The sequence below is a fragment of the Pelmatolapia mariae genome, linkage group LG14, assembly GCF_036321145.2.
Source record: "Pelmatolapia mariae isolate MD_Pm_ZW linkage group LG14, Pm_UMD_F_2, whole genome shotgun sequence".
Lineage (NCBI taxonomy): Eukaryota > Metazoa > Chordata > Actinopteri > Cichliformes > Cichlidae > Pelmatolapia > Pelmatolapia mariae.
Window position 1 is genome coordinate 15,534,421 of NC_086239.1, and position 13,080 is coordinate 15,547,500.

Genomic DNA, 13,080 nt, shown 5'->3' on the forward strand with positions numbered 1-13,080 from the left:
AATTAATTCTTTAGTTGGAGCCAAAATGTTTTTTGAGGTCAGGGATGTTGATTTTTAGCCCAAGTGAACATAAATAGATGTACCAAATGTGATGAAGCTGAAATATTGAATTCTTGAGAATGGGATAAACAGACAATCTGAAAACATAAAACCATTTTTTTGTCAGAGAAATTAATAATATAAAGACTAGTCTACATTTGTGTAATGTAAACTACATACAGTCTAAATGCTATAGAAATATCTGCACAATGTTTTCATCTCTTCATCACTTTTATTATGAAAATGAAAAAGACAGAAAAGCTCCACAGACAAAGAAAAAAAATGGTCACTTTCATGCCTAACATTTTAAATGACCGTCAAATTGGGAGAAACATCTTTTTGATGACACGTTTTCTGTCTTAATAGTGAATTCAGTGATCCAACAGCAAAATCAAAAAAAATAAGGTTACAGCAACTACAATCGACTGCCTTGAGGAAGTGTAAGAAAAAAAAAAAAAAAGAATACATGAGCGGTTCAGAGAGTTCATTTTCCTGTGATCAGAGGATTTCTCAGCACCACGATGACAGAATCCCCCCTGAGGAACATTTTAGAAATGTAGCGGTCCTTATTTACGGGCTTCGACTTCTTCTTTCCCTTTCCGCTCTTCGGAACTTCTGTCCACATCTCCTTCACGTTCTCCAAGACCATGTTGCAATGCCTGAAATGCCGGTGGTGATGTAATGTTAGTAATTTAGAGAAAATAAATGCATACATAAATAAAATACCTGTGATTTTACTCAGGTACTCATACATATGCATTTACATGTTCTGTGATATTTTTTTTAAAAAATCTTTTGCAGTTAGTATCAGAAGAAATAATAAATAAATATCACACCTATAATGGAAAAAACTAACCAAAAAGTACTTTTTACCTGCTACCTCATTCACAATGGGTTATCCCAGTGGGTAGTTCTGCCTGTTTCTATTTCTATAACAGATCTTTCTAACGCAACGCCAATAGGAGTTGGCATTTCCTCCGGGATTGAGCCGGCGCATCTTTCACTCATTAGGTGTGTAAACCAGCTAATTAAAATGATCAAATGTGCCTGAGGATTATGATGTTCCAGCTACATTATACAAGAATAACAAACTAAATGTGTTTGGTTATTTTTACCTTTGAGAGAGGGCAATATTTAATAATAAATTAAAGGTGCTAAATGTGACTCCAATGGAGAAAAATAAGAAACGAGTAAATACTAAAAAGGGACCAAAGTGACGCGATAGCATGTTATCACCATTGGCTAGCAATAATAATGAAATAAAGGCTTAAATGTAAGAAAACAGACAAAAGAAACACGATAAAAACACACTGATATAAACAAGTAAGTCTCACATTATACCCTCAAGAATGTTAAATACTAAATAAGTGTCTGATTCAGTACCTGTCAAAAGCCTTGACTCTTCCGAGCAGCTTCTTATTGTTGCGACAGTTTATGAGGACCTGCGTGTTGTTCTTCACTGACTGGGTGAGGACTGAGAGGGGGCCGGTGTTGAACTCCTCCTCCTCTCGCTTCTGAAGCTCTTCAGGGGTCATCTCTGACTTGGGCTTTGTTAAGAGGCTCCTGCAAATGAAACAATGAGACAACATCATAACAGTATCCTAATAAATGAGTGTGACAATGACAATGGCATATATGAAGTAGTCAAGTAGCACTATTGGAGGTTTTTCTGTTATTAAGACAAGACGTTATTGATCCCACAACAGGGAAATTTGTGCATTGACACAGCTCACAGCTCAGGTACAGATAGCCTGAATATACATTTTGATGTTATATTTTTTTATTATGGAATTTTGCAAATATTCATTCATTATTTGTTGTGTGACTACTTACTGAAAAAGGTTATGTGGAAAACTTAAACTGTACACAGTACACAAAGTAAAGTACCTCACTACACCTGTAAAAAAAATAGGTATTGGGGACAGAGATGCATTTATCAGACAGCACACGCAACACACTGAAGCTTAAACCTAGCCATTTAAAAGCTTCAGTGAGTCATATTTTGGGACATGTTTGGGGACTTTTATGCTTTAAACTATTTAAAAAAAATAATTTTTACGTCACTAGACTGCCACAGGTCGCAATTAGTTACCAGCATGAAAACGCACGCTCACACACTTTGTTTCTTGTTAGCATTTAGCAAACTAGCATTTACGCTATAGTCTGATTTCGAAATCAGTATTTTGAAACTTTACAACAAGGAAGACCAGATGTACGAACTACTTTTGATTTAACTACAACAAATCTGTAACACAGGTAGTTATGAAAAGGCAGAGCTCCGAAAGCGTCTAAAAAGCATCAAGCTAACCGGCCCGGGTAGCAGAAAGGCTAACAATGTTAGCCTTTTAAATGCTCGCTGTTAGCGGATTTCAGTGTCTGAAAGAATAACGGGTCTCTCACAACAGCAGCTGATCATCACAAACACTTACATGGTTTCTTTAGGTCCTTTTCAGCTCACTCTGCAACAATTCGGTCGTTTTCAGCTCGCTCTGCAACGATTCCGTTGGGCTCGCGTGGATCAAACTACTTCCGGGTCTATTAGAAGGCGCTTCAAAAACGCCGCTACAACTACCGGGTTACGACAGGCTCACTGAACGGTACAAAAAAGTCCATCTGAAACAAACCGTTTCCATCATCAATTGCATTATATTTTACATTTTATTCAATAGACTGCTTCTAAAAGCTGACTAGATATGATTTTATTATTCTACTCCGGTGATCTATCCTGTTCACAAACTAATGACACATTAATTGCTGAATTTTAAGAGGTAAGACAGAAATATTTGTTGTTAGTCCAGAAAATCAGAGACAGAACATTTTTTTTGGATAATCAGGTTTGGTAATCATATAGTTTGATAAGAGTCCTCACACATACATGAAGATTTAAACATATTACTCCAGTGCCGAAGTTGCTTCATTGGCTCCCAGTTGAGTACAGGATAAACTATAAATCTTTCTATTAGTTGATAAAGCTTTCAATGGTTTTAACTTTTATGGTAAGCCCATGAGATTATGCGTAGTAAAATATGGTATATACATACAAAATTGACATCGCTGTTAACATATTAAATACAGGATAAATTCTTATGTAAGCATGCTCAAATTGTATTTCAGTTTGAAAGCATAATTTTACTTATTATTTTACTTATTATAGGGAATAGAGCAATTTTACACTGTGGTAATTTTATGTTTTTTTCTGCAAAGAATACTGAAACAACATGCTCTAATAATAATTAAAAATAAAATAAAAATAATATTAACGCCATGGGACTCAATATAACTCAGAGTTCTTAAGAAGATGTTATAGGATAAAGGAAATAAATCAGAGAGCAGTCAAACTGATATGCAGACTCAAACAGTTAAGTCATTGTTTTGCTCTTCGGTACAACAAGAACGAGTAAAAAGAGCACGTCTATGTCTGAGAGAGGGAGATTGGCTTTCTGGCAAGAGACAGACAGACGCCTATAGGTGTCCAACCCACCCACCTTGTTTCAGTGGTGGCAGATCTACCTGTCGAAAGCACTTGCTGCAGATAATGGCAGCCTGTGTGCTGCTGAGGGAGGGGAGTGTGATTGACTGGGATCGATTACGAGCGCTGCTGGGGTACATCTTTATGGAGCACACCTAGCTCAGCCAAAAGTCTTGCATCCTAAACTGTGGTGTAAAATGAGCTCATATACATGAAACAGAACTGTGGGAGCCTGGAAAGACTTTGGTCAGTTAAGAGAGCAGGCAAATACTCAGTAACTAACCAAAAAGACAAGAAGAAAATATGTGAAACAGCTAAGTAGAAAAAGTAAACTTTCCTTTTTGTTAACCTAAATTTTATTGGCTTTCAAAACAGACAGAACAGTGAGAACAAAAAATTAGCAAAACATACACTTTAACAGACATGCAGATGCACAAAGTAACTGTAAGATTCATTTAATTGGATTGTGTTTCTAAGAAAATGGATCGATAGACGTACAAGAAAGTGAACAGGATTTTAAAGGATTTACAATTCCCTCAGATTTATTAAAACATATTGTGGACATACTGTAAATCTTAATATCTCAAGTTTATATCACCTCCCTCAAGCAGCACAAGGTGGCAACTTTTGTTATTTTGACTTCATTTACAGGAAGGTTATTATTCTCACCCAAAATCCCAAATATGGTGAAAGAGTCAGACTGAATTACTAGTCTGAAAAAAATATCTGACAGCACTTTGTAGATTGAGTTCAAACATGTGAACACGTTAGGACACCTCCAGAAAGCGTGTGCCAAAGAGGTGTGGGTATGACAGATTGACTCTACATTTGGAAAGGATTTAGAGTGTCTAATGTGAGTGAAACTGAACCTATACAACACCTTACACTGAACAAGGACATGCCAGGAACAGAGTGATAGCCACCCTTACCCATAAGTGTTTTTTAAGCTCTTTTTCAGTGCACAACAAAAATCTGTTAAATCTGTTTGATTTATAATAATAATAATAAGAAGAAGAATTTGTGGTAGCTTGTGGTAACAAGGTTTCTTTTTGACAGAAAATGTTGGAGCTTAAACAGAGCCTGAAACTTTTGCAGCATGGGAGAAACAAGCTGGCAAAGGATGATACTGATGCTGATCGTCAAACAGGTGCACTTTGAGACATACTGATGCAGAATATTCAGTGGCTTTAAAGAGCTGCTCTGTTTCTCCAAACAGAAATGATGTGGAGGGAGAAGTCAAAGGTCTGGCATGGACTGCTTCATGCTCAGCAACTGAATTCCAACCTAATTTTAACGGAAGAACAAATGCAGATATGTGAAGGTGTTCAAAGACCCTTTCCTCCTCACTCAAATCAAACAGAACAAACAGAGGTGTTCCCACTTTACATTTTGTTGTACATTTAAAAAAATGTATCTGAAAACTGAAATTTTAGCAGAAAGAGATGATAACTAAAGAGGTTTTTTAAAAAAAAACAACAAAAAAACTTTTGGTTGATTTTGAAAAGGCCATCCTGATTTCTACATTTCTGCAGCTTCCTGCACACCAAAAACCAGCGAAACCTTATTGTAGCAGGGTGAATTATAGCTCTATGGTTATTAGTAGAGCTGTCAAACTAAACATGTTATTTATTACACTAACAGCAAACAGTATCTTCTTACTCTTGCCTCAGGATACAAAACTCTACTTTGCACCAAAAGCTTGTTGCTTCACAGCTAAGCTCCCCCCTTGCTCCTCTGCACACCACAGTCCTTCATGCCAAAGTGTAAATATTATCTTTTGTATCTATCTAGACGGTGAGTTTGGCAACAGTGAAGTTACCTGATCCAGCCCGGTCTGCTTTAACCACAGGTGACTGTGGATGTGACTGGCTTTGGAAAGGTGGCGGGCTGAGGTTTTTTCTTTCTTTCTCTTTATGTTTTTGATAAAGAACCCTTTGTTTAAAAGAGACATCTGCTCTAATCTGCATCCACATACATCTATTAATTTATATCTCCAGGGGGCAGCGGCGAGGAGAGGTGAGGGAAAGTTTAACAGGCAGTGATGTCAGCGCAGGTTGAAACACAAGACAGATCAATAAGATCTGCGCGACTGGAAATGCCATGTCTACCTGTTGAGGTTACATCACAACCTTTTCCACACGATATCTCCTCGAGAAACCTTTTTAGTGGGACTGTTCATAAACAAAAAAAGAATGGCTCAGAGCATACCCACACAGAGGCCCCTGTGCCTCACAACCTTTCCTTAAAACACTCAATCCAGTCTATATATAGTTCTTATTGTGTGGCTCAAATCTCCAGGGTGAAACATTTAATAACACAGCCAAATAAGAACAATCAACAACAGTAGCTTTTAATGAGGTAAAAAGAAAACACAATTAAAAATGCATTATTTATCGTTTAATTACATGTAAGGTCATTAAAATGGGAATGTAATATATATATGGTTGAAACATTAACGAAATCGAAGACAATAAGTGCAGCAAATGAGCAGTTTAAGTATAATTTTCACATCGCATTTTCACCCAATCTGAAAACTCATAATTTAAAAAGTCCCTGGACTAAAAAACCAAAAAAACCAAACCAAACCAAAACAAAACAAACAAACAACAACAACAACAACAAAAAAACCCGGTTCCACCCGTTCGTTTAAAACTAAGCTGGAACCTTTCCAAAGTAATATTTTAATGTGTTGGATACCATGCTGGAGAAAGCAAATCCCTTCGTCAAGAGTTTTATACTTTTCGATTTTATTTCATGTTTAAAATCGTGTTTTCTTCTCACCTCCCTTCAACCCAAACTGGTGACATGCGCCCAAAAACCCTTCACTTTTTGATACCAATAAACACACATGTGGGAAATCATTGATGAGGAAAGTTAACAAAGGATAATATTTTTCTAGTACAATTTCAGAAACAGATGCAAACTCGGTGGACGTTAATTGCATAAAAAAAGAAAGATCTGCGCATATCCGCGCATAACCTAGGATTCACATTATACGCAAATACACAATTTTTTTGCTCATTTTCGGAAATGTGTTTGTCAGAGGAAGTATTTTAAGACTTAAAGTTCACGCGTCATTTATTTTTTTGGTCATTTAAACTTTGCAACTCTGAGAAATAATCCAAGTCTGTTAACGCTTTTTTTTACTTAGAGACATCCACTGTGACGCAGACATTTGGGTAAATATTGCAGGATTTTTATCATTCATCGGGATTCTTTGGCTTTGCCTTTTGTTTCCAACAATTAGCAAACTATCTACAGCAATGTTTCAAATCTCACACACTGGATGTCGGGACTGTATCTATTTCTCTATATTCCAAGACGACGGGCTCGGGCTGACTTGAGGGCAGTAATTTGAAAAGTCACCGCAGCATCCTCCGAGGTCTGAGTGACCGTTCTTAGGTAAAAACGTCGCCGCTGGTGTCTTGGAGGTGGCGCACTCCTCTTGACTAAACGTAGCGGCGCACGGTATGTGGTGAGAGTAAAAGTAGCTGGCTTGTCCGGAGATCATGTTAAAAGAGCACGGGTCTGTCAGCGGCAGCGTGCACGCGGGGATGGAGGCGGAGAAGGCGGTGCACGCGGCGCCAATCTGGTGGCGACGGGACTGCGCGCAACTGAGTCCGATGTAAGACATCTCCTGGTGCGTCTGCACGAACCGGTCAGCGTCCGCAGCGTTTGCGCTCAGTCGGGCCCGCTGTGAGACCACCGACGTGGCGTGGTTGGAGAAGCGAGGGTGCGCGCTCAGATAAGTCCCCGCGCCAAGGTGGGTGCGCACCGGCGCTTGGAGAGGTAGAAACGGCGGAACCGGCCAGTAAAACGAACTGGCTGCGGCCAGAGTGACGCTGGTTGCAGCGCCCGAGGGCATCACACGACCGCCTCCTCTCTTCAGCCCGAGCTTGGCCCTGGAGCCAGCTGCGGCTCTGCGCCGTAGTTTTCCCGATGTGCCACCTATGAAGACGTCCTCGCTGCAGGGGTCCAGCATCCAGTAGTTGCCTTTGCCGGGATCGTCGTAGTGGCGCGGCACTTTCACGAAACACTTGTTTAGGCTCAGGTTGTGCCTGATTGAATTTTGCCACCCTTGTCTGTTTTGCCGGTAGTACGGAAAGTTTTCCATGATGAACTCATAGATGCCGTTGAGCGTGAGCCGTCGTTCGGGACTTTGGCGGATCGCCATCATGATGAGCGCGTTGTAACTAAAAGGAGGTTTCTCAGGTTTGACGCTTTCTTCTGCCCCACCGGTTTTCCTCGATTCTTCCTTATTTCCTTCTCGTCTCCCAGTTACAGTCCCCGCTTTGGTTTCCACTTTGGCGCATTCTTTTGACTTTTCAAAGTTTTGATCATGGCTGGCTTTTGCAAGCTGGCTAGAGCGCACTTTCTGGGACTGAGAAGGAGACTCCTGGTCACCCATCACTCCTTCTCGTCTCCACAACAGGCTGCTGATGCTGAATGAAGACTTGTGGAATAATCGGCTTGAAGTTTTCACATCCTCAATCTCCATCCCAAAGGTTAAAAAACACTCTCGAAATTCTCGAAGCTGTCCGGAGATCGCAGGAGAGCGCACCGCTGAACACACAGAGCAAAGATGCGTCGACTCAAAGTGGTAAAGAGCCAAAGACGCACGGGCCAGACAGCGTGACAACAAATGCGCATGATCACAGCAGCTCAGGACTCGTTACCTCCAAAACGACTCGAGTTGGTGTTTACTTTGTAACTGCGCATAAAAGAGAATCATCCTGGGACGTGTTGTGCGCATGTGTCCGTACTTTGAGTCAAGTGGGTCTATTTTAGTAAAAAGATAATTCATTTATTCCAGTGAAGATTTAAACGCCTTTTATCCATAAAATCAAATCAACACACTAAAATATGACTCGTGTGATGCTTCCCCCCCCCCCCCCCCCCCCCATAAGCACCTATCAAAACCCTCCAAAGAAAAATCTATAATAATTTGAGAATGAAAGGATGTGCCATGATACCAAACACACTGTGCCAAGGCTGACTTGAACCCGGGATGACATGGATGTGCTGTCAATCTATGTGACTGATCAGTGAACTCTGGGGTGCAATTATAACACTTCCGTGACTCATGAAATTCAACACTCTCACACGCGCTTCACCCCCTGGGCTGGCCTCATCTTTCTCTCTCGTTTTTCTTCTTCTCTGCTTTCTCTCTTTGCGCACCTTAATCGACATCATAGGAGCCAATTTGGCAAAATGCCGATCAAGAGAATGAAGACGCTGTAGAGCCGGAATGATCCTGTATATAACGGGCTAAAGACGAGCAGGCTAAAACGCAGAATGAAGGGCCAGATTATTACACTTACAAGTTATTTCGTAATTTAAACCAGGTCTGAGCAGCATGCATTTATGATGCAAAATTTTTTATTATTTCTGGGCAAAAATTTGGTAAAATTAAACAAACAGTAGCTAGAGATTCTCTGTAACTGAAAGCTGCCTCCTTACTTCAAATTAAACAGTGTATTTAACTTAATCTATGCTTCTCTTAAATCTAATAATTACTCACAGTGAGTTTTCTCTCTGCGTAGGTTACTTGCTACTTAATGCTAACCTTGATTTTTCTTAGTTTGGACAGTTGTCCACTGATGAAGAAAGCAAATAAATTTGTCGACACGTTAAGGTTTCACTTGAAATGATTATTTTAGTAATAATGCAGTGGTCATTTCAGACATGACGTGTCCAGGCTTTGATTTTTTGGTGGACATGCTTTGGAGTGTTCATGTCGCTGAGAACAGTGTTAAAGTTCAGCTAGCAACAGGCCACCATGACTGAGACTCCGGTGGCAACGAATGAGTTCCAGCCCCGTTAATGACCTAGGCTGTTGTTGAAATAGCACCTAATTAAAGCAGTGTCCTGTAGCAATGAAGCCTGTGGGGTATGGAAATGACGAAACATGTAATGTTAATAGTGTGTACAAGCACTCCTAATGATATAAATTCATTAGGCTGCTCATAAACTCATTTTCAGAGTTCACTTCTTTTTAAGGCACCTACACCATCCTGGTTTAAATGCATTTAAGTTGGAATTAAGCTGAGCCTGCTTACTTTGGCACAATACATCAAGTTCACGTGCCCTACTTGCATGTTGCTTTAACTACTTAAGGAGGAATACATCATTTAAAGAAAACCACATCATTATATTTTACATCGTGCTCTGCTCTCCAAGCAGAAGTCAGATTGCTTTTCATCACTCTAAATATGTGACTGTCAATAAATACTGCCAATAACTGTTTCTGCTATGATGCCTTTCCATTAGAAAGGAGATGAAATAGATCTGGTGTAAATGAATGTAAGACAGGGATATGAGTTTTTCCTTGAGGTGAACAAAGCTGCTTGTTTTATTGTCTGAAAGGCCTTCACGTCTCCATATCACACCGGTACAAACGATAAGTTCATGTGAGGTTCCTGAGTGATGTGGGCACTCCTTCAACCACAAGAAAGTGAAGCAGGGCCTAAGGGGCGATGAGTTATAGCCTTGTGTTATTTTCTATTCTACAAACAGCAGCAGGAGTGAACAAAAGGTCATCACATACACACACAGAGATTGTAAATTCATATCAGGTTTTATGATTTAATATCTAATATCTGTTTTTTCACCACTTGAAAGGGGTGACACACAAACTCAATGCCTTTGCTTTACTTTGACTTAGTTTATTAAGTTTATTGCTCGACAAACGTTTAAAAAGATTCATGTATAGCCAGTGCAGCGATATCTAATATCTGTTCCGACAATGACAAGGTAATAATAATAAAAGAATAATATACATGCTTCTTGGTTGGATTATTGTTTCAAATTCTTCTCACAGAAGAAAGAAATCCATTTAATTTGATGAATCTATTAGAACTTACACAGCACTTCCCTTCCCTGTCTGAACACATTGAACTTTCACTGTAGCTGTGCCCTAGCATCTTGTTCAGTTACACTGATCATTCACAACAATAAAGTCTACTATATATTAGTCATGAAGACAGGGATTAGTCATACAGTCTGATACCTTTGCCATTTAGCCTGTTTGATAGGGCCCTCCTCCATAATCTGTGTGCTGCACAAGTGAGCACTTGTTGGGAATGTTTCTGGCACTGCAGAAAGCACGCCTTGTTGTTTCAACACTTACAATGCCCTTCATTCCATATCTTGTGTTGTTTACAGTGTTTTTTGCAGAGATATTTGAAGGACGTTTGCATGAGAAAACAGGACTTGTAAAGATTGTTTGTTGTTCAATAATATACTTAATAATTATTCTGCTGTTTAATAAATGTTGCTGCGATATGCCAGCATAGCTAACTGTGCCAAAACACTATGTTATTTTAATAATACACATATTCTATTTTTGTGAGCCGGTGGTTTCGCACACAAACTGTCTTTTTTCTGCCTCTTGCAAGGGATTATTTCACCTGAGTGGCAGATGTTTGGTCTTGTTCACCTTTAGTTTACATTACCTTGAGGTGTAGCTGTTCTTTTTGCACAGTTATGGCTACAGAAAGTCTCACGGGCTTCTGCAACTGTTATTTTAACTTTAATCTGTTTGCCAAAAATGAAACAAAACACTCAATAAGCAAACTGAAAGATAGCTTAGACGGGTAGCATTGGTACTTCTTGGAATTTCTTACAGATATTGTGATAACATCATTATCATTAACTCTTCTAACTACATACTAAAAAACCCCCCTTAACCCTGTGTTGTGTTTGTGATAGAGAAAAAGAGAAAATGCCTCGCATAAGTAAAAAAATCAAACAATGAATCGAGTAATAAAAAGAAGCACTCTGAGACTGCAAACCTCTGCTAAGACAGCTCAGTTTGTGTTTTTTTTTACTTTTAAGGGAACAATATTGTGTTTCGTATATATTCTTTTTATTTTCTTTGTTCTTTTTAAACATCCTTTAAGAAAAAAATAGTCAAGAGAAACATGACAGATGTTTACTTTGATTATAGAAACAAAGTAGAAGCAGTAGATAATGGATAATAGGTACTGATTTGTAAATAACTGGACATGAATAACTTATTATATAATAGGAAATTACAATATATTTCTAACTAACTAGGAAGCTCATTCTCTTTGTCTTGATTCTCTTTTTAAATATAAAACACATTTAAAAGTCTGAGGTCAAATGTGACACGACATTTGGGTACAAACTATAATGTGATATTTCGAATCCCCATACACCTGAATTATTTCCTGATTGTTGCCAATACAAAGGCAGCAGAATTTTAAGTACAATTTTAAAGATGCAAGACATTTTATAAAAATTTGACCTTGAAGAAGAGGTCAGAGGTCCACAATAACTTAGAATCCCCATATATTATTCCCTATATGCATATATGTTGTCAGCACTAATAATGGCTGTAAGAACACAGTTTTAAATAGCTCTATATAGAATTTTCTTTTACTTTGATCTTCAGATTAGTCTGCTGATCTCGAAGAAGATGCAACAAATGTGACACAATATTTTAAATCTTTACGGTGCTTTCTATATGTTGACAACACACAGCAATTATAAGAATCATAGTTTTTAAATTATAAGGCTTTTTGTCAATTCTTAACCAATAAATCTTTGAGTCGACCTTGAAGACTTCGGTGGATGCAATCCAAATTTTAATGCACTGTTAACATGACCCTACTCTACACCCATGCAAAGTTTGATGAGAATTCATTCAAAACATTTCGAGCTATCACGATTACAAACACAATGACATGCACGCTTGATAATGCTACCAAGATCTTAAATATCACTGGTGATATTTTTTCCACCTCTCTAAAAACATTAAGCACAACACGGTAACAGTTTAATTCAAGCAAATGTATTTTTTAAAGAAATAAAAAAAAAGATTATACATTAAATCAACATATTCAAATAAAAATGTAAACTTTCACACAACATTCAACTGTTTATTCATGTATCGTGGTTTCCAATTGCACTTCTAAACAGATAAAACCTGCGTTATTCTCATCCCATGCAACGGCTCCCTCTGCTGTAAAAGACAGCTCTGACAGGCTGTGAAAACAGACGCTTCCTGCTAACAGATAAAAAATATAATAATGTGCAAATAATGTGACGAGGAAAAAAGAAACCTGAGCATTAGTGTCGGATCTAGAAAGCTTCTTCCTCCTAACACCTTGTTTACTTCACAGAAGCTGGTGATGGGGTCTGTGTGCAATTTCAGGAAGGGGTGCAATTTCCCCTCAAAACACTGACAAATCGTCTGCGAGGTTCATGACGTGCTCCTCAGTCGTGGCAGTGCGGCGTAAAGCTTTTCTCCTGGACACTCTGTGTTTCCCAGATCTCTGTGTCCATACAGGTCAAACCCAGGCTGTAGAAATCCTGCGGAAACTCCAGACTGCAGCAGCTGTTTCACCGCAACGACTGCTTTTTCACTCGGCGTCTCATCTGCAATGAAAACAAGAAGTAGCTTTATCATTATATGGAGAATAATGTGCAATATCCAATGTGTGTGTGTGCTTGTTGTATTAAAATTACCCTGCTTTTATGATCTTTTCCTATCGTACAAGGTGCGGTTACTAAATAAAGATTGTTTGTATTGCACACACAGGCCCAGC

At 38.8% G+C, this 13,080-nt stretch overlaps 3 protein-coding genes across 3 annotated transcripts in view; all 3 read right to left on the reverse strand.

Moving 5' to 3' along the window:
- Positions 1-284: 284 nt before the first annotated feature.
- Positions 285-2,575, reverse strand: snrpd2 (small nuclear ribonucleoprotein D2 polypeptide). The gene is made up of 3 exons (XM_063493567.1): positions 2,469-2,575; positions 1,423-1,602; positions 285-698 (listed from the first exon to the last, which is right to left on the reverse strand). Coding segments are annotated over exons 1-3 (357 nt in total). The 5' UTR covers positions 2,471-2,575; the 3' UTR covers positions 285-523.
- Positions 2,576-6,809: 4,234 nt separating this feature from the next.
- foxg1c (forkhead box G1c) lies at positions 6,810-8,006 on the reverse strand. The gene has a single exon (XM_063494133.1). It carries the CDS (start codon positions 8,004-8,006, stop codon positions 6,810-6,812), a length of 1,197 nt encoding a protein of 398 aa, XP_063350203.1.
- A 4,045-nt stretch (positions 8,007-12,051) lies between these two features.
- Positions 12,052-13,080, reverse strand: part of pglyrp5 (peptidoglycan recognition protein 5) — a 2,322-nt gene continuing 1,293 nt past the window's right edge. The window contains exon 4 of the mRNA XM_063494158.1: positions 12,052-12,910. Coding sequence (XP_063350228.1) covers positions 12,735-12,910 — 176 coding nt within the window. The 3' untranslated portion in view covers positions 12,052-12,734. The remainder of the gene's footprint in view (positions 12,911-13,080) is intronic.

What these genes read in the sequence shown, in the direction of transcription:
- foxg1c (XM_063494133.1), bottom strand. Translation starts at nt 8,006, where the DNA reads ATGGAGATTGAGGATGTGAAAACTTCAAGCCGATTATTCCACAAGTCT.
- snrpd2 (XM_063493567.1), bottom strand. An exon ending in AGAGTCAAGGCTTTTGACAG is followed by an intron (nt 699 to 1,422) that starts GTACTGAATCAG and finishes CCGGCATTTCAG; the next exon opens with GCATTGCAACATGGTCTTGG.